This window comes from Heloderma suspectum, chromosome 4 (assembly GCF_057233095.1).
Source record: "Heloderma suspectum isolate Gila_16-S chromosome 4, 16-S_ref, whole genome shotgun sequence".
NCBI lineage: Eukaryota > Metazoa > Chordata > Lepidosauria > Squamata > Helodermatidae > Heloderma > Heloderma suspectum.
This window is the reverse complement of record NC_139461.1, coordinates 304105168-304131435: the sequence shown is the minus strand read 5'-3', so window position 1 is coordinate 304131435 and position 26268 is coordinate 304105168. Positions and strand designations below refer to the sequence as shown.

At 45.9% G+C, this 26268-nt stretch overlaps 1 protein-coding gene across 1 annotated transcript in view; it reads right to left on the bottom strand.

The window, feature by feature from the left end:
- Positions 1–9458: 9458 nt before the first annotated feature.
- Positions 9459–26268, bottom strand: part of SLC17A9 (solute carrier family 17 member 9) — a 41308-nt gene continuing 24498 nt past the window's right edge. Inside the window, exons 5-13 of the mRNA XM_084854373.1 lie at positions 25466–25596; positions 23205–23301; positions 20962–21058; positions 17485–17572; positions 17027–17061; positions 15928–16043; positions 15498–15553; positions 14323–14352; positions 9459–12281 (exon numbers count right to left, since the gene is read on the bottom strand). Of these exons, the coding sequence (XP_084710499.1) occupies positions 12118–12281; positions 14323–14352; positions 15498–15553; positions 15928–16043; positions 17027–17061; positions 17485–17572; positions 20962–21058; positions 23205–23301; positions 25466–25596 (814 nt within the window). The 3' untranslated portion in view covers positions 9459–12117. The remainder of the gene's footprint in view (positions 12282–14322; positions 14353–15497; positions 15554–15927; positions 16044–17026; positions 17062–17484; positions 17573–20961; positions 21059–23204; positions 23302–25465; positions 25597–26268) is intronic.

Below are 26268 nucleotides of genomic sequence, written 5' to 3'. Positions count from 1 at the left end.
TTTGATGTAATGAATTTTGAGACCCCACCTGCCCTTCTCCAACCAATTCAAGGGTGGCTAAAAGAGCTGCCATCCTTCTGAGAAGCATTCTGAGAATTCCTGTTATCTGCCGTGAGCCTACAGAATATGGTAAACCACCATTCCCCAACCTGATGCCCTCTAGATTTTCTGGACTATAACTCCCAGAATTCCTGACTATTAGCCATGCTGGCTGGGGCTGATGGGAGTTGAAGTCCAAAACATCTGGAAGGCATCACATTGGAGAAGGCTGAGGTAAACTGTTGCGCTAATCCACAGCAACAACAGGACCAAGAAAGGAGCAAATCGATGGGAGGCAGCAGTATGTTGGAAGATATCAACAAAAGTCCCAGAAAATATAATGATGAACATTCGCAGTGCAGACTTGGCTTACAGAAGCAAGTTTGACTCTCAATCCTACTGCTTTTTGCAGCCTTTCGGTATAGATTCAACAGGTGTCTTGAAATCTAGACCGAGGCTGATCCAGATGCCACATCTCATAGCTCCCTCTGTTGGAATCTGCATGTACTTAGGAGTTGCTTTTGTAGCTGGTTGTTCTGACCGTTCCTTTTAAATACAGGGAGGGATAACAACCCACAAAATAATGTGGTCCATTAAAAAAAAAAAAAAGACAAATTCTTTCAGTCCTTCCTTACAGTTATAGGGCAAAAACAGAAAAGAAAGAACAATACACAGCACTAAAGTAAACGGAAAGGGGAACAGGCTTCATATCTCACAACTATAGAATGAAGCCAACAGAGCACACAGTTTCAACTAGGAAAGCCCTGCCTACATCTGAGTGGGTGCAACTCTCTTTCGTTTCATCGAGACTTTAAAACAACAACACGTGTTTAGGTGACTTCAAGGGTGGAACCCTACCAAGGTGGCATACGAGATAAAAGAAGCAGTACAGAACAATACAATTCAATAAAAACAGCAATTACAAATAAAACCAGCAAACGTTAGGAAAAGGCCAACGAGAACAATTAGGTCTTTCGAGCTTTCCTGAATACCTGCAAAGAAGGAGCTTGATGAATCCCCAATTGAAGCTCATTCCACGGGTGTGGGGCCAGTACCAAAAAGGCCCTCTCCCTTGTACTCACCAACTTAACTCCCCTTGATGGCGGGCAAGTAAGAAAGGCCTCTGTTGATGACCTCAGGGTGCAGGCAGGCTGACACAGGGGAATTTGTTGTTGTTGTTGTTGTTGTTCAGTAGTTCAGTCGTGTCCGACTCTTTGTGACCCCATGGACCATAGCACGCCAGGCCTTCCTGTCCTGCGCTCTCTCCCGGAGCGTGCTCAAGTTCATATTCATTGCATCCGTGATGCTATCTAGCCATCTCATCCTCTGCCGTCCCCTTCTCCTTTTGCCTTCAGTCTTTCCCAGCATCAGGGTCTTTTCCAGGGAGTTTTCTCTTCGCATTAGGTGGCCAAAATATTGGAGCTTCAGCTTCAGTATCTGTCCTTCCAATGAGCACTCAGGGTTGATTTCCTTTAGGATGGACTGATTTGACCTCCTTGCAGTCCAGGGGACTCGTAAGAGTCTTCTCCAGCACCACAGTTCGAAAGCATCAATTCTTCGGCGCTCAGCCTTCCTTATAGTCCAGCTCTCACAGCCATACATTACTACTGGGAAAACCATAGCTTTGATTAGACGGACCTTTGTCGGCAAGGTGATGTCTGCTTCTTACTATGCTGTCTAGGTTGGCCATAGCTTTCCTCCCAAGGAGCAAGCGTCTTTTAATTTCATGGCTACAGTCACTGTCTGCGGTGATCTTGGAGCCCAAGAAAGTAAAATCTGTCACTGCTTCCATTTCTTCCCCTTCTATATGCCAGGAAGTGATGGGGCCAGATGCCATGATCTTAGTTTTTTTCATGTTGAGTTTCAAACCAGCTTTTAAACTCTCCTCTTTCACCCTCAACAAGAGGCTCTTTAGATCCTCTTCGCTTTCTGCCATTAGGGTGGTATCGTCTGCACATCGGAGGTTGTTGATAATTCTCCCAGCAATCTTAATTCCGACCTCTGATTCATCCAACCCAGCATTTCTCATGATGTACTCTGCATATAAGTTAAATAAGCAGGGCGATAATATGCAGCCTTGTCGTACTCCTTTCCCAATTTTGAACCAATCGGTTGTTCCATGTCCGGTTCTTACTGTTGCTTCTTGACCCTCGTACAGGTTTCTCAGGAGACAGGTAAGGTGGTCTGGTACTCCCATCACTTTAAGAATTTGCCACAGTTTGTTGTGATCCACACAATCAAAGGCTTTAGCGTAGTCAATGAAGCAGAAATAGACGTTTTTCTGAAATTCTCTTGCTTTCTCCATGATGCAGCGAATGTTGGCGATTTGATCTCTAGTTCCTCTGCCTCTTCTAAATCCAGCTTGTACTTCCGGTAGTTCTCGGTTCGCATACTGCTGAAGCCTAGCTTGTAGGATTTTGAGCATCACCTTGCTGGCATGTGAAATGAGTGCAATGGTGCGGTAGTTTGAACACTCTTTGGCGTTGCCCTTCTTTGGAATTGGAATGTAAACTGACCTTTTCCAGTCTTGTGGCCACTGTTGAGTGTTCCAGATTTGTTGGCATATTGAATGCAGCACTTTAACAGCCTCATCTTTTAGGATTTTAAATAGCTCGGCTGGAATACTGTCATCTCCGCTAGCTTTGTTGTTACTAATGCTTCCTAAGGCCCACTTGACTTCACTCTCAAGGATGTCCGGCTCAAGTTCAGTGAGCACACTATCATGGCTATCAGGGACATTCAGATCTTTCCTGTATAGTTCTTCTGTGTATTCTTGCCACCTCTTCTTAATCTCATCTGCTTCTGTTAGGTCCCTGCCTTCTTTGTCCTTTATCATGCCCGTCTTTGCACAAAACGTTCCCTTGAGATCTCCAATTTTCTTGAAGAGATCTCTAGTCTTTCCCATTCTGTTGTTTTCCTCGATTTCTTTGCATTGTTCATTGAAGAAGGCCTTCTTGTCTCTCCTTGCTATTCTCTGGAACTCTGCATTCAGTTGGGTATATCTTCCCCTTTCTCCCTTGCTTTTCGCTTCCCTTCTTTCGTGAGCTACTTGTAAAGCCTCATCAGACAGCCACTTTGCTTTCTTGCATTTCTTTCAGTCCTTCAAATAAGTTAGGCTGAAACCATTTAAGGCTTTAATGGTTAAAACTAGCACTTTAGATTGGGCTTAGAGATACATGCAGCATACATACATACAACCCATGCAGCTGGCCCAGTAACAGTGTCACAGGGGCCAACCATCCGGCCCATACCAATATTCAGGCAGCCATATTCTGCACCAGCTGAAGTTTCCAAACCATCTTCAAAGGCAACCCCATATACAGCACATTGCAGTTGTCTAGCCTGGATGTCACTACAGCATGAACAGAAAAGGCGAGATCCTCCCTCCCCTGCTTGGGTTGATGGCAGACCAGCCTCAGCTGATAAAAAGTCCTCCTGGGCATTGCCACCACCTGAGTTTCTGTATGCCCCGGCCGTGAGTTGCTAAGCTTTGGAGGTGCCAAGATAATGATAAGTCCAACCCAGTTTTGCTTACAAGGAGCCTTTGTTGAGTACTTACAGCACACAGGCATACCCAATGGTTGGATCAGACAGCTTCTCTGAACCCAGAGCCATGGGGTACAATGGGCTTTATACTATACATGTTAGCAGTGAGGCAGTATGACAGCAGCAAGGGTTAATTACCATTCATCTGCAACTTTCTCAGCATAGGCTAACGGTGCTTGGTCAGAAGGAAAACAATCAGAACTTTCCCAGCACAGACACCTGTAACTTGGCATAAACATAGCCTCACTTCTCAGGCACATCCTAGGCCCTGATGAGATACTAGCTTTCGTTAGCATGGAATGTGCTGAGGCAGCGCTATTGACTTTTGACTCATCTGACATGCTCAGAGGCCCACTAGCAAGGAAATTGCACTTATAATTAACCTAAGCCAAGCATTATAGATCTCTAGGCCCCTCTAAAACTACAGGTGACTTGGTGACACTCCTGGGACCATTACAGTTTCCCAGTTAGTGCCAAGTCCAGGAGCACTCCCAAACTGTGCACCTGGTCCTTCAGGGGGAGTGCAGCCCCATATAATGCCAGATGTAATCCACCATTCAGATTTCCCTATACACTGTACTCTGTATCATCTGGATGAAATCTCAGCTTGTTTGTCTTCATCCATCCAAGAACCACCTCCAGATGTTTTTCAAGTTCTGCAGTCTTCCTCAGATCATTAGATAGATATGAGAGGTAGAACTGATGGCACTTCAGCCCAGCTTCCAAATGACTTCTCCCAACAGTTCCATGCAGATGGTGAAAAGCATAGGTGACAAGATGGAACCTTGTGGCAAACACCTCATAGAACAATGGTCCTGGGGTGGAGCAGAAGACCCCAAGCACCACCTTCTGAGACCATTCATTCAGGAAGGACAGGTACTACTGTAACACCATGTACCCTATACCCAACCTGGATAAATTATTCAAACGGATACTATGGTGGATGATATCAAAACCCAGCAAGAGCTCCAAGAGAACCAACAGGACCACCTCCTCCCATATGCACCTTCCCAGGTCTTGGCATCACCTTCAGAGGCTCATCTCTGGGAGCACCTATCAAGTGAGTCGTGGCCAACAGCTACTATGGAGAAGGCCTTTCTTGTGGTGGCACTGCAGCTGTGAACTGTTATCCCCAGAGAAGCTTACCTGGAACCTACTTTGTGGTCCTTTCAGCACCAGGCAAAAATCTTTTTGCCTCCTCGGGTTTTTCAAAACACCTTAAGGGCACAATCCTATGCAGGTTTAGATGGAAAAAAGTCCTACAGCTCCCAGCATTCTCCACCCTGGAGAATGCTGGGACTTGTAGAACTTTTTTCTATCTAAACCTGCATAGGATTGCGCCCTTAATCTTTTAAAAACTGTTTAAATCTTTTTGTCTTATTTGTGAATACTTAAAAAATAGTTTTGCATCCCAACTGATTGAGTTCTATGCTGCATGCTTGTTTTATGGTTGGCTATTATATTATATTCAGTTCCAAAGAAGAGCAATGCCAAAGAGTGTTCAAACTACCATACAATTGCACTCATTTCACATGCCAGAAAGGTTATGCTCAAAATCCTACAAGCTAGGCTTCAGCAGTATGTGAACCAAGAACTACCAGAAGTACAAGCTGGGTTTCGAACAGGCAGAGGAACTAGAGATCAAATCACCAACATTCGCTGGATCATGGAGAAAGCAAGAGAATTCCAGAAAAAGTCTATTTCTGCATCATTGACTATGCTAAAGCCTTTGATTGTGTGGATCACAACAAACTGTGGCAAATTCTGAAAGAGATGGGAGTACCAGACCACCTTACCTGTCTCCTGAGAAACTTGTACGAGGGCCAAGAAGCAACAGTAAGAACTGGACATGGAACAACCGAGTGGTTCAAAATTGGGAAAGGAGTACGACAAGGCTGTATACTGTCACCCTGCTTATTTAACTTATATGCAGAGTACATCATGAGAAACACCAGGTTGGATGAATCACAGGTCGGAATTAAGATTGCCGGGAGAATTATCAACAACCTCCGATATGCAGAAGATACCACCCTAATGGCAGAAAGCGAAGAGGATCTAAAGTGCCTCTTGTTGAGGGTGAAAGAGGAGAGTGCAAAAGCTGGTTTGAAACTCAACATGAAAAAAACTAAGATCACGGCATCTGGCCCCATCACTTCCTGGCATATAGAAGGGGAAGAAATGGAAGCAGTGATAGATTTTATTTTCTTGGACTCCAAGATCACCGCAGATGGTGACTGTAGCCATGAAATTAAAAGACGCTTGCTCTTTGGGAGGAAAGCTATGGCCAACCTAGACAGCATAGTAAGAAGCAGAGACATCACCTTGCCGACAAAGGTTCATATAATCAAAGCTATGGTTTTCCCAGTAGCAATGTATGGCTGTGAGAGCTGGACTATAAGGAAGGCTGAGCGCCAAAGAATCGATGCTTTTGAACTGTGGTACTGGAGAAGACTCTTACGAGTCCCCTGGACTGCAAGGAGGTCAAATCAGTCCATCCTAAAGGAAATCAACCCTGAGTGCTCATTGGAAGGACAGATACTGAAGCTGAAACTCAAATATTTTGGCCACCTAATGCGAAGAGAAAACTCACTGGAAAAGACCCCGATGCTGAGAAAGATTGAAAGCAAAAGGAGAAGTGGACGGCAGAGGATGAGATGGCTAGATAGCATCACCGATGCAATGAATATGGACTTGAGCACACTCTGGGAGAGAGCGCAGGACAGGAAGGCCTCGCATGCTATGGTCCATGGGGTCACGAAGAGTTGGACACGACTGAACGACTGAACAACAATAATTATATTTTAATGTTTTTCTTAAATATATTTGTGTTTATTTTATCTTTATAAATGAAATAAACAATACCAAAATTACCAACAACCTGATCAATACTACAATTTCCCAACAATACAATATTCTGATGAGGACACCACAATAACAAAGAGAGAAGGAAAAAGAAAAAAAAAAAAAGGAAAAGGGAGGAGGAAAGGAAGTGAAGAAAAAAGATTCTTTCCCCTTCCCCCCCCTCCCTCTCCCTCCCCTTTAGAGAATTAAGTTTAAACTCCAGTGCCCCCGGCCTCCGATGCCATTCTATTTTAAAAACTATATCTATAACCTTACAATCTTACAGTTTAATAAACAACCTTACATTTCAATATCATATCATCAATCTTATATCGAAGAAACAGGTCTACAATTCATTCCCAAAATCCTATATTATTATTAATAATAAATATATATATAGTGTTATATAATAAAATTTAATATAAACCTTCAAAAGTCAGTAATATATTTTATACTAGATATATTATCTATTTTGAAATAAAAAATATAAAGAAAAGCAAGAAAAAAACAAAAAATGAGAGTAAACAAATATATGTATAATCATTTACCTTCTGAGCTAGCCTGGATCATGTAGACTAAACACAAACAGTTAACAAAGCTTGTTTAAAGATTCCAGTTCATGGGGTTGTAACAGAATTCTCACGCATTTTTACGTTCAGCCATGCCTCCGCCATTTCATGATTTAGAAACTTCTTCATCTGACCTTCAGACACAATACGAAGTGTAGCAGGATATTTTAAGTAATATTGTAAGTTCATTTGTTTTGCCATATTTTTAGCTTTGATAAATTGCCTTTTTTTATTCGCCACCTCTTTGATGTAGTCTGGAAATAACATAACTGTATCTTGTTTCCAGGAAAGGCTTCCACCCTCTCTTGCCAAACGCAGGATATAATTCTTTGTGGAGATTTTTGTAAATTGGACTATGATCATGTAGTCAGTCCCTTTAGCATTTGGCACACAAAATGCCTGCTCAATATCAAGTAAATAATCAGATGGGATAGGGAGTATCTCATGCAAAAGTTTATCCACAAAAATAGGCAATTTTACATCATTAGACAGATTTTTAATCCCAATAATATGTACATTGGATCTCCTCATGAAGGCCTCCAGTTGAGAAATTATATCAGAGGTATTTTTAAAACAAATTGGTGTTGTACTTTCATTTCCTGCCACTCGGTCTGCCATGACGCATTAATTAAATCTACAGCTCCTTGCAAGGCGGTGATGGAATATTGGATTAAATCCAATCTTTTGGCTTGCTCCGTAAATTGCAAAGATAAAGTCTTTATCAGAGTAAATAATTCCCCTATATCTTCTCTTCTCGAAACTTTTGACACAGGGGGTGTGGGGGGAGTTGATGCCAGCTCCTTTCTTCTCAGCGCAGTCATGTTTCTCTCAAACAGATCTTGCAGGTCCTCAGATGTTCTCAAATATTGTTAACATTTCTTAAATCATCCCTCAGAAGTTTTTGATATTTCTTAAAGCATATATTATTATGGAACACATCAGCCCTGTTTTCTCCTATGAAATAGGAGTCTCAGTACAGCTTTTTGCATTGGTAAAGCTCTGGGGTGATAATCCTGGAATCCAGCCCCCCCACTATCTCGTGGGGGATACTTGTCTCCAAGATGTTATCCAAAGTTGCCTTGCCCCCCCTTTTAATTCCATGGGGGAGATGAAAAGGTTTTTCAACCTTTTAAAAAGCTGTTTGAGAAAGCTCCCACGGAGAACCCATGGGAAGCTGCCAGAGTGACATCGGTTCCAACCGGAAGTCCCATTTTAATGTTTTATTGATACATTAGAAGACACTCAGATAACCTTAGTTTTGGATGGTATATACATATTGTTAACAAATAACCAGCAAGCTTAATAGCTGAGTCGAGTTTTGAACCCAGATCTCTGCACTCACAAGCAACATGAAAAATCAGAGGCTGCCGACTATCCCATGCAGGGCAGCTGGGGCACAGAGGGGATCCTCTCCTCCATCCACCGGCCGCCCTGCATTTTTGCCTAGATGGACAATTTTGCTCATCTAGGCACAGCTTCGGGAAGGAGGGAAGGGGTCTGGAGACCTGATCGGAAGCAGCATAAAGCACCTTCTGTAGTCTCCTCCCCCACCCTCGGGACTGCCCCATTTTCCCCATCTCTGCACTCCATTTCTGAGCACAAAGTCGTAGCCAGCATGGAGAGAACCATGCCGGCTACAAGGGGGCAGAGGAAGGGAGCGTGGATTCTAGGGGCCCTGGCTCCAACCTTGGTTCCCAGAAACCAAATAACCTTATGGCCCTCTAGACAGTGTCTAGTGGCCATAGGATTGCTCTCTCTGGCTCAGATTTTCAGTAGCATATTAATAAAGTATCAGGGTAATAAAACTAACCGATAATGGGCCCCAACATTTCACATTTGATTCAAATCTCACTAACACCGAAAGGACTCTGCTTTATTATTTGCAAAACAACAAAAATGATCAAGGGACAGGAGCAGCTCCTATGAGGAAAGGTGACAACATCTGGATTTGTTTCCCTTAGAAAAAAGGTGTGTGAGACATGATAGAGGTGCACAACATTATGCATCCTATGGAGACGGTGGATAAAGAGATGTTTTTTTCCCTCTCTCATAATACTAGAATCCAAGGTCTTCGCATGAAGATGAACGGCAGGAGATTCAGGACAGGTAAAAGGAAGAACTTTCACACCGTGCAGAGTTAAAATGATGAAATTCGCTACCACAAGATGTAGTGATGAACACCAGTTTGGATGTCTTTAAAAGGGGATTAGACAACTTCATGGAGGAGAAGGCTATCAATGGCCATATGCTACCTCCAGTATCAGAGGCAGTATGCCTCTGGATACAACTTGCTGGGGAACATGGGTGGGAGGGTGCTGTTGCACTCATGTCCTGCTTCCTATGGGCAGCTGGTTGGCCACTATGCGAACAGAATGCTGGACTAGATGGACCCTTGGCCTGATCCAGCACGGTCTTCCTATGTTCTCAGCACTGAACTTGTTTATTTAAATAAGACAACGGATTGCCTGGTTTTGTCTCCTTTATTGTTCTGATGGATAAGATTCAGCAAGGGTCTTGGTGATGGTTGTCTTTTTGTTCGTTTCTTTTAAAAAGCCACCCGTGTGCCAGGATCCAAAAAATAGCTATCTCAAAAGGCACTGCCCATATGAAATTCATGCATCCAAACACTGCGTAGATTATGTCAACATAAACGTCACATGAACAAATGAGGTCATTTACTCAACACGTAGCTGCCATGGGGACAAGTGCAAGGAAACCTTCAAATATTTCAACACAAGAATAAACTTTAGGCCAAATGAGACTTTACGATAAATTCACGGCTGCCACTCCCCCTCACTATCATATAGTGCAACGTATCCATGTCCTGAAGTCACAACGCTCGTCGTTTCTCCACTGCCACTCTACATCACTGGCTGCTAGTGGTAGGGACTGAGGAATCATGGGCTGTCATGATGTCAGGACAGTTAGTAGTATTAGACGTTACAAAGGGAAAAGCGCAGAGCTGGACACACAGCTACCATTTTCAGCTGCGGCAGCAGCACATTTATCATAGCACTTAGCTTGGCCATAAATAGCTCTACAGCCCTGTCTCTATTTGAGTGCTGAGAGGTGCATGCTCTGCTTCTCTGCTAGTTCCTGGAACATCCAAGGTGATTCTGTGGTTCCTTGGGATCATATTCACAAAGAATTAAGGCTAGGCTTCGAAATCCAGGCTACACAAGTGCATTCCCAGGCTGTGTGCAGAAGCCCTCCCATTGTTGGTGTCAGTAACATGGGCAGAAGCCCTCATCCTGACAGAACCTGACCTCCAAACCTTTCCTTTTGTACATCTGGCTTTTATTTATTCCAACAAATGCTAAGGCACAAGAGGGTAAGTTAAGGGCTGGCATCTGGTTCTTTTACCATTCACAATTAGTTTAAGCACTGGTAAAAGATACAAACCAGCAAGTCTTGGAGATTTAAAAAAGGGGTGGGGTGGGGAGAGGGTGTTTATTAAGCTAGAGTCACAGTTCCCAAAATTCAAGACACTCCTCCCCTGATTTATTCCAAACCACCTTTCACATTAATTCTGATCTGGGCTAGGAACAGACAGCCTTCTTCCGATAAGCCCCATATGGGCGGCTGTGGATGCATTGTTTATGCTGTTTGACAGTTCTGGTGGGAATGCACAGGGCTCCTATGCTCTGCTGGGTCCATGAGATGGATGTGTTCTCTCTAAATATGGATGCTCCTCCTCAGAGCCCTTGGATGAGTATGAGCGCAGGCAATACAAGCGGCCTCATTGCGTCTTTTCTGGAACACAATCCTGCAGCTGAATTTGAGGTCTTTTTGCAATCCTCTAGCAAATTCTCCAGAGTATTACGTCTATCGTGTTGGTAGAGCTTGCCTCTCTTTTTTTACTGGCTTATGTGAACAGCTAGATCATCACTCCTGCACGTGCGTGATGCAGCAGCAAAACATAGCCTCCGGAGAACAATTAAATATAACTTAACTATGAAAATACATTGTGTGTCTGTGTCCACCTGACATCACTTGCTCCCTGGCCAAAGCACCAGGTGGAGGATCCTCCATCTGGTGCTTCAGCTGGGGCCCAGGCACATGGGCTTTCCCACCAGGCTGTTTCACCTGCCCTGTGCCTTCCCCCATTGGGGAAAACTGAGCCAGGCCAGCCCCTTCAGCGGAGGAGCAAAGGGGACTGGGCTGGCTTGACTTCACTCTTGCCTGGGCTTTCTCTGGTTAGGGAAGTGCAAACAGAGCAACACCTCCCCTCTCCAACTGGCATCCTCCCCAGTTGGGAGGGGGAGCGGCAGCGCAGGGAATCCCTGCTGTTATCTCTGACCTGTGATTGGAGATAACAGCAGGGATTCCTCTCCTTGCCTCTTCCCCAAGCCCCCAGTAGCTGCCCCAGTAGGGGGTGGGGTTTGGGGAGCCAAGGGGGCAGGGCCCATGGAGGGAGCCCAAGCCCCGATGGGCCAGAGGCAGAACTCTGCAGGTCAGAGGCTCTGCACACCTGCCATACAACCATTGAATAACAACCACCAAGCAATTATTGCACACATAGAGACAGAAAGCCATCATCTGGAAGTCTCCTCATTACAGCTGAGAAAACCCAAAGAAGATTTTGGCATGTTTGTGTTGATGGGAGTCTCACAATGGTGGCTTAAGGATCTCTGAAACAGAAAGTCAATCATCTGTACAGAAGCCCCCTCCCGTTTTCACATGTTTCAGGTGCAGCTTCGAGGACAGTGGCAGAAAACAGATCCCCTTTCTATGGACAGGGTCAGTCCTTGGGCTTCAAGCTATTCTGGCTTCCAAAAAGGGTACCAATGAGCAACATCTGTTGAGGTGGGCTTTTTGGTGTTTCTTTGAAATTTAAATAACATTATCCCAGTAGAAAAAGGAACCAACGTCAGCCAGCAGCACAGGTAATCTGGCAGTAGCACCATCTTGCAGGTCAGCAGCAAAATGGGTGAAATGCCACACCAACAAAACGGAGTTTTAAAAGGTGATCGGGGGCTGGATACCCCACAGAACCAACTCGTTAATGAGCAGATTTCCTTCATTCCATGGCCAATAAAATTATTTCAGTGTTCAGGTTAAGTTCTGGCATTTCGACTCCAATACCTTCTTGGCACTTGCCCGATCTAGTCCAGGGATCAACTTATAGGTCTACATAGGCAGAGTCTGTGTCCACTCTTTGGGCTTTGCCAAAAATCAGAAACGTACCAAGCCCAAAGATGTTCACCGTTGCCACGAGATTGAAAACAGATGCCCACGAACCAGTGCTTTCAATCAGATGTCCAGCTAAGTACACACAAATGACACCTGTATGCAGAGAGGAAGGAAATTTTTTACCATGCCATACAAATAGACCAGCTTTCCTTAACTTGGTGCCTTTCAGATGTGTTGGAATACAACAGCCATCACCTCCCACAAGCATGCTTAATGCTGCCCAAGGATTATGGGAGTGGTAGTCCAACACATCTGGAGGGCATTAGGTTGGGAGAAGACTGGACTAGGATCATAGAATCATAGAATCATAGAATAGTAGGGTTGGAAGGGGTCTATAAGACCATCAAGTCCAACCCCCTGCCTAATGCAGGAATCCAAGTCAAAGCATCCCTGGCAGGTGGATGTCCAGCCTCATCTTGAATGCCTCCAGTGTGGGTGAGCCCACTACCTCCCTAGGGAATTACTTCCATTGTCATATTGCTCTAACAGTCAGGAAGTTTTTCCTGACATTCAGCCAGAATCTGGCTTTCTGTAACTTGAGCCCATGATTCCATGTCCTGCACTCTGGGATGATCAAGAAGAGATCCTAGCCTTCCTCTCTGTGACAACCTTTCAAGTATTTGAAGAGTATTCTCCTATCTCCTGTCAGTCTTCTCTTCTCAAGGCTAAACATGCCCAGTCCTTGCAGTCTCCCTTCATAGGGCTTTGTTTCCAGTCCCCTGATCATCTTCAGTCCCCTCCTCTGAACCCTCTCCAGTTTGTCTGTATCCTTCTTCAAGTGTGGCGCCCAGAACTGAACGCAGTACTCCAGATGAGGCCTAACCAGTGCTGAGTAGAGGGGAACTAGTACTTCCCAGGACTTGGAAGCTATGCTTCTATTAATGCAGCCCAAAATAGCATTTGCCTTTTTTTGCAGCCACATCACATTGCTGGCTCATATTCAGCTTGTGATCGACAACAATTCCAAGATCTTTCTCACTTGTCGTATTGTTGAGCCAAGTACCCCCCATCTTGTAACTGTGCATTTGGTTTCTTTTTCCTAGGTGCAGAACTTGGCATTTATCCCTATTAAATGTCATTCTGTTGTTTTCTGCCCAGTGCTCCAGCCTATCAAGATCACTTTGAATTCTGTTTCTTTCTTCCAAGGTATTAGCTATCCCGCCCAATTTTGTGTCATCTGCAAATTTGATCAGCATTCCCTGCACCTCCTCATCCAAGTCTTCCAAGACTAGCCTTTAGTCTTCTGCTTTGGAAAAACCAAGCAGTTATCAGTTTGGACCTATCTACGCTACAAACGTATATCCAACTGGCACAAGTCTGGCTGTCATGGCTTCCTCTCCAAAGAACTGTCGTTTGGGGAGGACACTGAGGATTGCCAGGACTCGAATTACAGGGTGTGTTATTAAAGTGGATCAGGTCTTTAATGAAATCCACCACTCCACCCCTGGCTCCCCGCCAAATTTTAGACAAATAATGTACACGACCCTCCCATTGCCTTCCAAAAACAGTAGCGAAGGGGGCCATCACAAAAGGTAAGGGATCAAGACCCCTTTCATTTAACTGCTGGGATTGTTTGTTAGAGGCCCCCAGCTGTCCACACAGAACCATGACACCCAGGATTCCCTGGGCTGAAGGAACAGTGGATGAACCAATTTTAAGTCTGTAGTGTGAATACACTCTCCGTAGAGAACTAATGGGGTGGGTGAACCAACTTCTGAGCAATAAGCAATAGTGCAGTGGTAGCCCATTTTGAAGGAGGGACACCCATCATGGCCGTCTCCACAGCCACTCCCCCAAGGAGAGTCCAAACATTCAGGCAGCTGTATTGATCCATATCAACAAACCTGCTGTAGCCGGTTGCTAGGAGCAGGTCTGATGTACAGCGAATGGGTCTTAACTGCCCATTCAGAACCAAGCCACAACAAAATACACTGCATCACAACAGGGAACAATATAGTGTTGGGGAAATTCATTCCCCCCTCCCCTCAGCTTCTGTGAGAATTGCAGCTAAGCTCAGAGGGAGCAGGGAAGTCTGGGGGGGGGGGAAACGATGTCAGCGTCCCCGCTAATCAAAAAGTGCCGGGGCTGCAACCTTGTGAGCCCCGGTTCCACTACACCACTGGCCATAACTTACCTAATAGAGCTCCCCCGGTATTTGCTACCCCTGTAGAGACAGAAAGGAAGCCAAGGCGTGACTCCAAAGAATTACCTGATGCTTTTAATCCCATGCCCCTTCTGCTTTTAGTTCTCTCTCCGTACAAACTCATCTATTATTTTCTCTTCACCCAAATGCTAGGCGAGGACTTGAGCAGACTCTCCACCTCAGTCAGTCAACCTACTTCTCCATCAAGTCCTTTTTCAAGGAGCCCATCTTTAGCAAAGCTTTCCCTGAACCACTTTAGCCTCCCGCTACCTGAACCTCCATTGCCATCCAGCACTCCCCAAAACTGATGGTGCTCAATGCTCAACACACACACCCTTCTCCAAGACTACACCATTCACCTCAGGCAGTCCATCAACATCCCACAAAACAACTTGCATAATCCTGACCTCAGTGTGCCACATGCAGAGAGCAAGTGCACGCAACTCGCAGAGAGCAGATGCTTACACTCGCTTAACATAAATTAATTTATCTTTGAACGCACTGTCATCCTTGATCCACTCTGAGTGTCTGCCAGGGCAGCTAAAGAATGTTTAAGGCTGTAACTACTCTGTGTTAATCCAGAAGTTAATAAATGGTCACTTCCAAGATTTAAAAAAACTGGGCTTAAGGCTATTAAGAGAACTCCTGCATATATCATGTTCCCTGGGACTGCAAACTCTGGCCTCATCTATCAGCCAGAGAAAACAAGGTCACCGGGAGGCTGTTCCCAGGAAGAACATCACGGCAAGGGGGAGACCAACCTGGCCCCCATACACTGGCCCGAGAAGGAACAGCTGCAGGGAGCTTGTCTTCTCTTCCCTGCCAGAAAGAATGCCTATAAGAACTTTGGAGCTAAGAACTGGTACCCGAGTTTCGCTTTGCTTTTTTTCCCTCCTCCCTCCCAATCCCTTCTCCTTTTGTGTCATGTCTTTTAGATTGTAAGCCTGACAGCAGGAACTGTCTCGTTATTAAGTTTTGTATGCTGCTCTGGGAGCCTTTTTGGCTGAAGAGCAGGGTAAAAATACTGCAAGTAAGTAAAGAAATAAAGAAATAAAATCATGGAGAGCACAGCCTGGTCCACATCCCTTGGCACTTTGTTCCATGCTTGCATAAATTAGCTATTTTTTTCTGGTTGAATCCAAAAGGAGGGAATAATTTATCCTCACCAAACAATAAGCCAGCACATGAAGGAGCCAGGTCCTGTATATTAACCGAGATGCCGCTGTTCAGAAAAAAAGCAAAAAGTGCATGAATTAAGACCAACGCTGGGTAAAGGAAGCAGTGATTCAGACAGCTAATATTTGAAAAGTTGAATACCACTGTAGCAGGTTGTGGGATTAATTAGAAAGACGGCTACTGTTTATCACGTCCTTCCCCCAAGGCTGCAGCACAGCACATCCTCACAACAACGTTGTGCAGTAGGTTAGGCAAGGGATAGTGACTCGCCCAAATCCAGGCAGCACATTCACTGCTTAGCAGAGATCCGAAGTCAGGTCTCCCTCGTCCAAGTGCATCCATCAAGCTGCACTGGCGCACTGGTGCCACACTCATGTGGGATTCTATGGGAGGCATTAAACCAGGAGAACATGCCGCTACCTGTGGTTGAAGGTCTGAAATCCAATGCAGGCAGTTGCGAACACCACTGCATGGCAAAAGCTGGAGGTGTAGCCTATGCCCAAGGCGAAAATGCTGGATACACCTGAGCCGACGACCTCAGAGGAGAAGAAAACAAAATACAAGATTTAGCTTACAGTGGGTGGGGTGGTAGCAGACCCTCTGTCTTTATAGAGCCAACGCAGTATCACCTAACCAGTATCCCACCACCTAGAATCAGCCCCAAGAATCCACTGTTCCTATATTCTGAGCAGGGATGTATGGACTGTGTTCCAACTGCATTTCACAAATTGTCAGATGCCTTTTGTCCCGTCGTCCATTCACTGGTGAAATCGTTTTTCCCGATTTCCCAAATTTGCACAAATTCGCATTTGCGAAGATGCAGCGACGCCTCCCCCCCCATGCACAAATCTCTCCCCCACCCCACCCTATGCGCATGTTCACATTTTAGCCTATGGGGAGAATGCACATTTTCAGCAGGTGCTTTTTAATGTCTGTATTTTTCTACAACTAAATTTATGTGAAATTCCAGAGAGTTAAAAAAAACTGATCCGCAAGTCTGCAGAATCAGTGTGACTCGGGGAAAACGGGTCTGCTGTGGAATCCACAGGTCAGATTCATAGAAATCCAAACTCATTTAATTCCGTGGAGGACTTCTCCAACGTCCCTAATTCCAAATGATGGGAAATGCCATCTAGCCAATCCCATGTAGGTTTACTTGGAAGTAAGTGTCGCTGAGTTCAGTGGGACGTACTGCCTCATCAACATCCACAGAATCACAGGAAGGAGTTTGGAGTCACATGGATTATTCTCTCCCCTTCACCACCACCACTTTTACCCTCACAACAACCCTACAAGGTAGGCCCGAAAGAGAAATAAGGGATAAGTCCCAGGTTGCCCAGTGAGTTTCACAGCTGAGCAGGGATTTCAACCCATGTCTTCCTGACCCATGTTGGACATGCTGTTTACTAACTCCACCACCATGGCTCTCATGCAAAGAGCAATGTTCACAGATCTGCTCACACATGGAGATATATTCCTGCTGCCCCCACCTGCTATAACATTCAAGTTCTTTGCTCACCTGCATCAACTTACGAATGGTGATCGCTTTATATCCTGAAAGCAGAAAGACAGACAGACAGGGCATGCTGAAAACTCTGATCATCACAGGTATTCAGCAGGTTCCATAGAACTCATAGATTCTTAGAATTGGAGATGACTTTGCAGGCCAGGGGTGTTGAATGCAGCGGAGGCTGGTGGCTTTGATGTCAGTGGGGCAGTAAATCCACTCCGGATTTCAGTCCGAACCAGCCAGAACTCCAAAGGAGCTATCCAAGGCGCTAATGCCCCTCCCCAAAACAGGTTCAGCACCTTGGATAGCTCATTCGGAGTTCTGGTTGGTTCTGACTGAAACCCAAAATGGATTCACAGCCCCACCAAATGGTTTGGGCCCATGCATATGGCCGGATGCGTTTTAAGGGCCATTACCAAGAAACATCCATTTGTAGGGGGCTGTGGTAGAACTAAAGAATCAATTACCTTGACTGATACATCGGTCAGAAAGGAATCCGCTGAACAGGCTAGTTGGGATTGCCACCAGCCATGGGACCACGTTAAATATCCATCCCTGAAAGAAGCACAGAAGAACGCACAGGCATCCTAACAGCGACTTCACTAACAAAGGCCTAGAGAGAACCGGGCTGCATAAAAGACCTGACTCAGCGCAAGACAGCTTCAAATGTTCACTAGGCTATGATCTGGGATTGCATTATGTTCATTCCACATGTTTCCTGCGATGGTGTTGTGCTGACAATGCAACATAAGAAGCTGACTTATATACTGAGCCAGATCACTGATCTATTTAGATCAGTACTGTCTACACTGACTGGCAGCAATGCTCCAAGGTTTCAGGCAAGGGCCTCTCCCAACCCTACCTAGAGTTGCTGGGGATCGAACCTGAGACCTTCTGCATGCAAAACATGTGCTCTAACACTGAGCTACGGCCCTGCCCTTCCCGTACAAAGACACACTGTGGGTGTTTGGACCAGGGCTGGCCCCACCATGAGGCAGAGTGAGGCAGCTGCCTCAGGCAGCAGTTGTGAAGGGACGGCAGCAAGGTGTTGGAGGAAAGAGCTGTGTGTGCCGCGTGGCCCGCCCGGTCTTCCTAAGCTAGGCTGCTGCCTTCCGGTGCAGTGGAGGACACTGTCCCATCACCAGCGTCGAAGAAAGATTCAGCTGCCGGTCCAGCTGGTGTTTTGGACAGAATGCGAAGGGGAGCTGTCTTGTCCTTTGCCGCAGGCAGCAAAACGTCTTGGGCCCACCCTGGTTTGCTCCCAGGGCATAGTGTGAAGGCACATGAGGCAGCCACCCTGCTGAAGCTCAGCACATCTGGGTCTGGTCAGTGCTTGGAGGGGAGACCACCTGGGAAGCCCACATACCTACCTTGAGTTCCATGATGGAAGAAAGCTGGGATATACATGAAATAAATTAATAAAGACAGAGAGACAGACAGACAGACAGACGGAGGCTTTTTAAGGGCCATTACTGAGAAACATCCATTCGTAGGGGGCTGTGGCTCAGTGGCAGAGCACCTACTTTGCATGCCTAAGGTCCCCGTTTTAATCCCCAGGTACGGCTAGGAAAGAATCCTGCCTGAATCCCTGGACAGCCATTGCTCCCAGTCAGTATCAACACTACCAGGTTAGAAGGGTCTAACTCAGTATACGGCAGCTTCCTAGACTAGGCAGTTCATAAGAACATAAGAAGAGCCCTGCTGGATCAGACCAAGGGTCCATCTAGTCCCGCATTCTGTTCACACAGTGGCCGACCAGCGGTCAACCAGGAACCCACAAGCAGGGCACAAGTGCAATAGCACCTTCCTGCCCATGTTCCCCAGCATCTGGTCTACATCAGATGACTGCCCCAGGTACTGGAAGTAGCACATAGCCATCAGGACTAGTAGCCACTGATAGCCTTTTCCTCCAGGAATTTGTCTAACCCCCTTTAAAGCCATCCAAATTGGTGGCCATCACTACTTCCTGTGGTAGCAAATTCCATAGTTTAACTATGTGCTGTGTGAAGAAGTCCTTCCTTTTATCTGTCCTGAATCTCCCCGCAATCAACTTCATAGGATGACCCCACTGGGTTCTAGTATTTTGAGAGAGGGAGAAAAATGTCTCCCTATCCACTTTCTCCATACCATGCATAATTTTGTACACCTCTATCATGTCTCCCCTTATGCTCCTTTTTTCCAAGCTAAACAATCCCGGCTGTTGCAACCTTCTCGCATAGGGGAGATGCTGCAGCCCCGTGATCATTTTAGTTGCCCTTTTCTGCACTTTTTCCAGCTCTACATCTTTCATGTGTCATGTGCATGTCTGATCAGTAGGTGGCGCAATTTTACCATGCTGAGCCTTCCAACCCAAGATTTACACACACAGCAACTATATTCCTGCTTTATTTATTAATAGTAATGAAATAAGCCATAAGGTACCCCGTATGGAAGGTGTAGCTTCTTCCATAACACATCAGGAACCAATTCTCACTAGGCTGCTATAGGGGATCAGACGCCTAGTGATGCCACTGGCACTACATAGCACGTGTGTGTATACATGATTTTTGTGCAAGCACCAAGCTAATGCAACTATAAACACATCACGTTTGCACGTATTCAGAAGATCGCCTCTTCTTGCAGTGCACGGAATTAACAAAAAAGCAAACCTAAAAGGAGAACAACACCTCAGAGAGCTTGCAGCCAATAGGAATGGGCACAGGGGGAACTGGGTGGTATCCAATGTTGGTCCTACTTCGAGTAGACCCATTGAAATGAATGGGACTTATGTTAGACTAACTTTGGATACAAGCCGATGTTTTCAAGGAAAACTAATAACTAGGAGTGGCAGATGCCGTCCCAGGGTGGGGGGTGTTTTCCCCATGAAATGTGCCTTTCCAAAACAGCAGGAGTGGATTCAGCCACTGCACTTCCTGCCAAGCCTAGGATCAGCAACCTGGGTGCTGACACAGGTTGAGGATTGGGTCCCTCTCCCACCCATGCCCCCACCCACCCAACACAGTTTTTAATTTGTGGGCAACTGCAAAACATCTGCCCTTTTAGATTTCCTGCAATGCCCTGGAGCGATGCTATGCCAGGGCATTGTGGGAAAATTTAAAATGGCCGATGGCTTGCCAGTGGGAAGGCTTGAACCTGGTGCAGTCCCTGTCTGCTATTTGATTTGCCCACCAACTCATTCTCTCATCTTTCTCCCCTGTGGGAGCAGTTTTACCCCACAGGAGGTAGGTTGGTGGAGGGCACCAGTGGAGGAATGGAGTGGGACATGCACCTACCTGGACATTAAGATTATTGCCTGAGGTCCTCCTCCAGGTGCCCCCACCAAATGAGGTGAGGCTGCAAGAGAGAGGGCCTTTTCAGTGGCAGCCCCCGGTATGTGGAATCCTGTCCCCAGAGAGGCTCACCTGGCTCCTATGTTATGGTCTTTCTGGCACCAAGTGAAGACCGTTTAATTCTCCCAGGCATTTGAAGAACTGTTTTCAGTGCTTCTGGTACTCTATTCAGTTGTTGGTTTTAATTGCTTTAGTGATGTTGTAACGGTTTTATTCTTTGCTGTAGGTTTCATCTTGGTTTTATTCTGCACTGTTTATATTCTTGCTTTAATGTTTGTACTGTATGTTTTAATGTATCGTACACCGCCCAGAGAACTTCGGTTATTGGTCAAAGTACAGTAAATAAATACATAATTAATTAATTATGTATTAATTAATATTGTCTTAATTAATTAATTAATTAATTAAACAATTAATTAATTAATTAATTAATTAAACAATTAATTAATATTGTCTTGCCCAACTGCCTAGGAAGGTCAGATAGGGCAGGCAGGATGGTCAGATGGCCACTTGGCAGTTCTGCCGAGAACAGGAAGCCATATCTATACTCAGGGGGCCAGTCACAACCCCCTAACCACCTTTCGCTTCCCCTTCTTGGATGCGATGCCAGCTTACTTTTGAATCAGGAAATGTTTCCGTGAAGAAAGTCGGGAGCCAGGAGAGCAGGGTGAAAAAGGTGCTGGCCGCACACAGCTGAGCTACGATCACAGCCCTGGCGGTATATGCAGGGAAATTCCTGGTTAGGTATGCATGGCCGATTGTCAGAGTATAGATAAACATCACACAAAGCACTTCAAGGAAACCAAGCAAGTCGAACTCCTGCAGGAACCATAGCTCAATGGTAGAGCACATACTTTGCACACAGAAGATCCCACATTCAGCTCCTGGCATCTCTAGTGAAAAAGGGATCAGGTCACAGGCAAAGTGAAAGATTGCTGTCTGAGGTCCTGGAGAGTCACTGCCTATCAGAGCACACCAGGGGTCCCCAAACCTTTTGGGCCAGTGGGCACATCTGGCATTTTGAGTGTTATGGGCACTCTCACAAAATGGCTGCCATGGGCGGCATGGCCAGTTGCAAAACACCCATTTCCCAGAAGGCAAACTGGTGAGACTAAAAGAAAGGTAACTTGGCCAAGAACCTAAGTGCAAGACAGAGGTGGGGGTCTGAGCTCCGAAATACAAAACCACTCATTTGAACTCAAATAAAGATGGCGCTGGAGGGTAGCACTTCACTTTGCAGCATGCCTGCCTCCCAGTTAAAAAAAAGGTAACTAATTTTTTTTAAAGAATTAAAATAAATACTGGGAGGGGCAGAGAGCCTGGTGTCTGGAGGCTTATTGGTGCCCATGGGTACCACATTGAAGATCCTAGGAGTAGGGATGTATAGACTGTGTAAAATCCGCTCTGTCTGTGTTTTGCGGATTGTCAGGTGCCTTTTGTTCCATCATCCGCCCACAGATGGATGCGAATATTTTTTCCGTCATGCGGAAAAATACAGAAATAATTACATAAATATTTACGTAAGCATTTACTTAAGTATTTATATAATTTACCTCAGTACGTAACATTTAGTGTATTGTCCCCCATTCCAGTCAACGTTTCCTCAGCAGAAACTTGCGTATTTTTCTACCAATTTTTATGTGTAAATTTCGGGAAAGTAAAAAAATCATTCGAAAGTCCACAGACTCCACACGGCCTGAGGGGGTCACTCCACAGAGGATTCTGCAAGTCTCAGAAATAGGATTCTTAGAAATCCGAGCTCATTTTAATCCATCTCAAATTTCTCCAGCATCCCTACCCAGGAGTAGGTGATACTGAGATTGCTAGATGGGCAAACGGTCAAGGAATCAAGCAGCCTTATCATGAAGCAAGGTGGGGTAGCCATCTCAGGCATGGGATTTGGGGTCCACTGAGGAAAGCAAAAAGGGAAATAGACAGTTCACCATTTAATTTGTGTGTGTGTGTGTGTGTGTGTGTGTGTGTGTGTGTGAAAGAAAGAAGGGAGAGGGGGAGAAGGGAGGGGAGGGAGAATGGCATCAGTGTGGATGCAGGAAGAAAGGTATGGGCAGCTGATAGGCTGTAAGGTTATATACTAGAGAAGGCCACGTTGTCAGCTCTGACACACAGATATATACAGATGTGTATATTTTCAAAACACATCTTAGCTATCATAAGGGCCAGAAACTTACCAGAAATCAAACCATTTGCAGGTGGAAGCTGTGTAAAGGTAAAGAAAACAAACCATTTGCAGGTGTAATCTGTGTAAAGGTAAAGAAATCAAACCATTTGCAGGTGGAAGCTGCATAAAGGTAAGCCCTGTTCGTACATTCCACTCCGTGTGTGGACTCAGTGCATGGAGAGAGGTGTCCACAGGCTCCCCTTTAGAGATGTTGCATGGACGCTGGGGATGAGAGGCACGATATCTGGGGCTGAGCAGCACGGTTGCCCTCTCCCCTCCATGTGTTGAGCGTGTGTATGGAGGGGAACATTTCTGAGAAATGCTACCTTGGGGCCAACTGCAGATTATTACTACTGCTACTATTTATTAAATTTATGCATCACCTCCCACCGCAAAAAGCAGTCTCAAAACGACTTACAAATATAGAAATCCTTCACAAATATAATGGAAAAACAAACAAAATCAATATAAACCATAATCAGCACAATAAACACCGTAAAAACATAATCTAAAAACCATACAATGTGGAAAGCGTTCATCCATGCTACACAACATCTCAACACACACACACACACACACACACACCTCACAGCCTAGAATGAACACCACAAAAGCAATCCACAACAACTGGGCCATGACTAATGCTCGGGAAAATGTTGCATAGATTATAGTGACTTACCATACAGGGGCCTTTTTAAATATTTGTTTCCAAGGAACTTTGGTCTGTTTGGATAAGGAGAGGCCCTTCACTAAGTCTTCTAACGGGATGATGATTTCTAGTACACAAGAGAAACAAGATGCATCTAAGTTGATTGAATGATCTCTATACTCCCTAATACCCAAAGCTGTCTTGGGTAATAATATTAAATGTGTGTACATACACTGTCTGTGGGTGTTTGGGGCGGAGTATGTTCACACTTATGTTTTACCCCTCGGACGCTGTATAAAATAGTAACTGCTCTATTTACTTCTTGATAGCCACAAACCTACATCTTAAGTCGTCACTTAGGGATAACTTACCAGAGGTAAATGAGAACTTGCCCGGGAGCAACTACACCTTTTCCCTCAGTTAGGCAGGCAGGCAGACAGCCACAACTTCACAATAAATACCAAGGGGAAAAATCAGAAGGCTAGTTCTCATTGAGGTAGTTAATCTGTGCCTGGGTTGCACCACTTTACATTGCAGGTATAAGTTCCTATGACTGAATGACATGACTCCATACAAAACAATAACAATAAAAAAACAAAACTACCATGTCAGGTACACAGGTAGAAGTCTAAGCCAGAACCCGTCTCCCTAACATGCTAATTTTCTGTGTGGTGGGAACTTTGTTCATTCAGTCATTTGAGCCCCCCACTCCTCAGTCTGAAGTGGTACAGCTCAAACAAAGGTATATCTCCTCCAGCGAGAACTAGTGAGGCAAGGCTAGAGGTAAAAAATTAAAAAGATTTCAGAAGTCAGCAAACCTGGTTCTAAACAATTGCACAGTGGGAAATCTCCAATGTAAAATGGGTGGGTGCAACAGAAACCTATGGGTTGGATCCACACTTTGTACCTCTTAGGGAGCAATCCTATGGCCCCTAGGCAGCCTCTGGGGAGACATGGGATGGTTCAGATTCCTGGATCTGAGGTTGGAGACAGTGCTCTGACTTCAGACCCAGGAGTCCAAGCTCCCAACACCCCCCCCCACACACACACACACACACACATCATGGAGAGAACCATGCCGGCTGCCTCTCTGAGTGTGCAAATGTGACCTCGGAGAGGGGAGAAAGGGGGCAGTTCTGTGGACAGGGAGGGAAGAGGCCTGGGGAAGCAGGGATACGAGCTCTCTCCAGCCCCCCCCCCCAGCCTTTGCCCCCCACAACACCTCAGCTAGATGGGCAAAAACACCCGCCTAACAAAAATGCAGAGAGGGGGGAGCACAGAGGTGATGGTCACCTCTGCCAGGCCTCTTGCTCTGCATCGGATGCCCACCAGCCTCTGAGAGAGGCTTCCGCCCTCAGACTGGACATAACTACTCTAGCCATAATTACTGGAAACCACCCTGGGAAGATAATCTATCCTGAAAGGAAGTTTTAAAGTCCACTAAATAAAAAGAATAAAAACGATAAAATCTGATTCCAAGCCATTATTTTTATGTTTTGCAGATTTCAGGCAGTTTCTATACACAATCCAAATTCACATGCCATGTCAAGAGATCCCTCTGACTTGAGTGCAACCACATTGTCCACACCCTCTTCAGTAAGTGCGTGCTGAGATTAAACTGAACTATACCCGGAATTTCCAACAGGTTATTGTCAGGAGTGCCCTAGCAGCCTCTTTCAGTAGACTCCAATAGCCAACTCAAGATGCAGACAAAAGGATTCTTTTCAAGGCTTTGATCCTTTTACAACTTAATGACTCTTTCAGATGCCAATCACCAGCAACTAAGCAAGGAACAGCAGAGTGGCCTATCAGCCGAGTAGGCAGTTGATCCCCGTTTGAAGGACAGTCACTTAAAGACCCTGAACTTATGGGCTAAGGAGAGATCCCCCTTCTTTCCCTTGGGTCCACGGGATGCGGCCGTTGCTTGCGCGCCAAACGGCACTACGCCTCCTTTCCGTGCCCTCCATCGCTCGTCGCTCCCTGCGTCTGTGTCGAGCGTCTAGCAAGCCCCCCTCCCATGCTCTCTCACTGCCAGGGTCACTATCTATCTCAGGAATGCCAGCAGGAGGAATCTCTGCCAGCTGCTGTGCCTGGGAGGGATGAGCTGGCTCCTCTCCCACAGATTGCTGATCCTCCTCAGAATCAGAACTGCTCCAGGGCAACACCAGCTCAGTTTCCACCCTGACAGTTATACACACACACATATTGCACACTCCAGGTTATCAAACAGCCAGCCTGAGCCACCAGGGGCCAGAAGGGTGGGGCTGCAGTGAGAGGAAAGGTGTATTTACCTTTTTCATTCAGGAGGTATTTGCACATGCAGTAGACCCAGAGCAATGTCAGCACACCTGAGAAGTAGAAGACACTTTCCCATCCGTACCATTCAAGGAGGAGGGACCCTGCTGCACCCATCACCAGTGTCCTGCAAAGGGAGGGAGAGTTAAAGCAGTGTGCTTGCTTGCCCTTCTATCATTTAACAATGAACTCGAAAGAGAGAAAGGAAACTGAACAGGGCAAAACGCATCAGGTGAGCATGCACCTGCTTACAACAGCAGAGTCGTGTTGGACACTTGCTTGATTTGTGCCGTTCCCCTTCCCAGTTGGAATCCTCTTGTTGTCGCCCATCTGTGATCAGAGACAACGAGGGCATTCATCTCCCCACCTCCTCCCTAAGTCTCTGGTAGCCTCCAGGCCAGGGAGAAAGGCTTGGGGAGAGGAACGGATTGCCCAAGCATCCTCGGGCCGGATGAAGAACTTCCTCAGGACAGTTTAGGGCCACAGGCTGGAGGTTCCCTACCCCTGATGTAGACCACATGTAGACCACCATCGAGAAACATTGGCAAGGCCAAGGGAAAGGTCAATTAGGACTCAAGATCCCAGGCAGACAAGGAAAAAAGCCACGCTGTGATTTCAGACTGATTATTATCTATGCTCTGGACAAGACTAGTGACCTGCCCAGGGGAGTGGAGGAACATGGATTGGTGCCTGGGGTTTGTTTACTGAATAGCTGCCACTGGGGGGGGGGGCAGCAATCTGGATCAGGACGGTGGCATGGTGGGGAGATTAACCATGGCTATAGAGGGACCCCAATCTG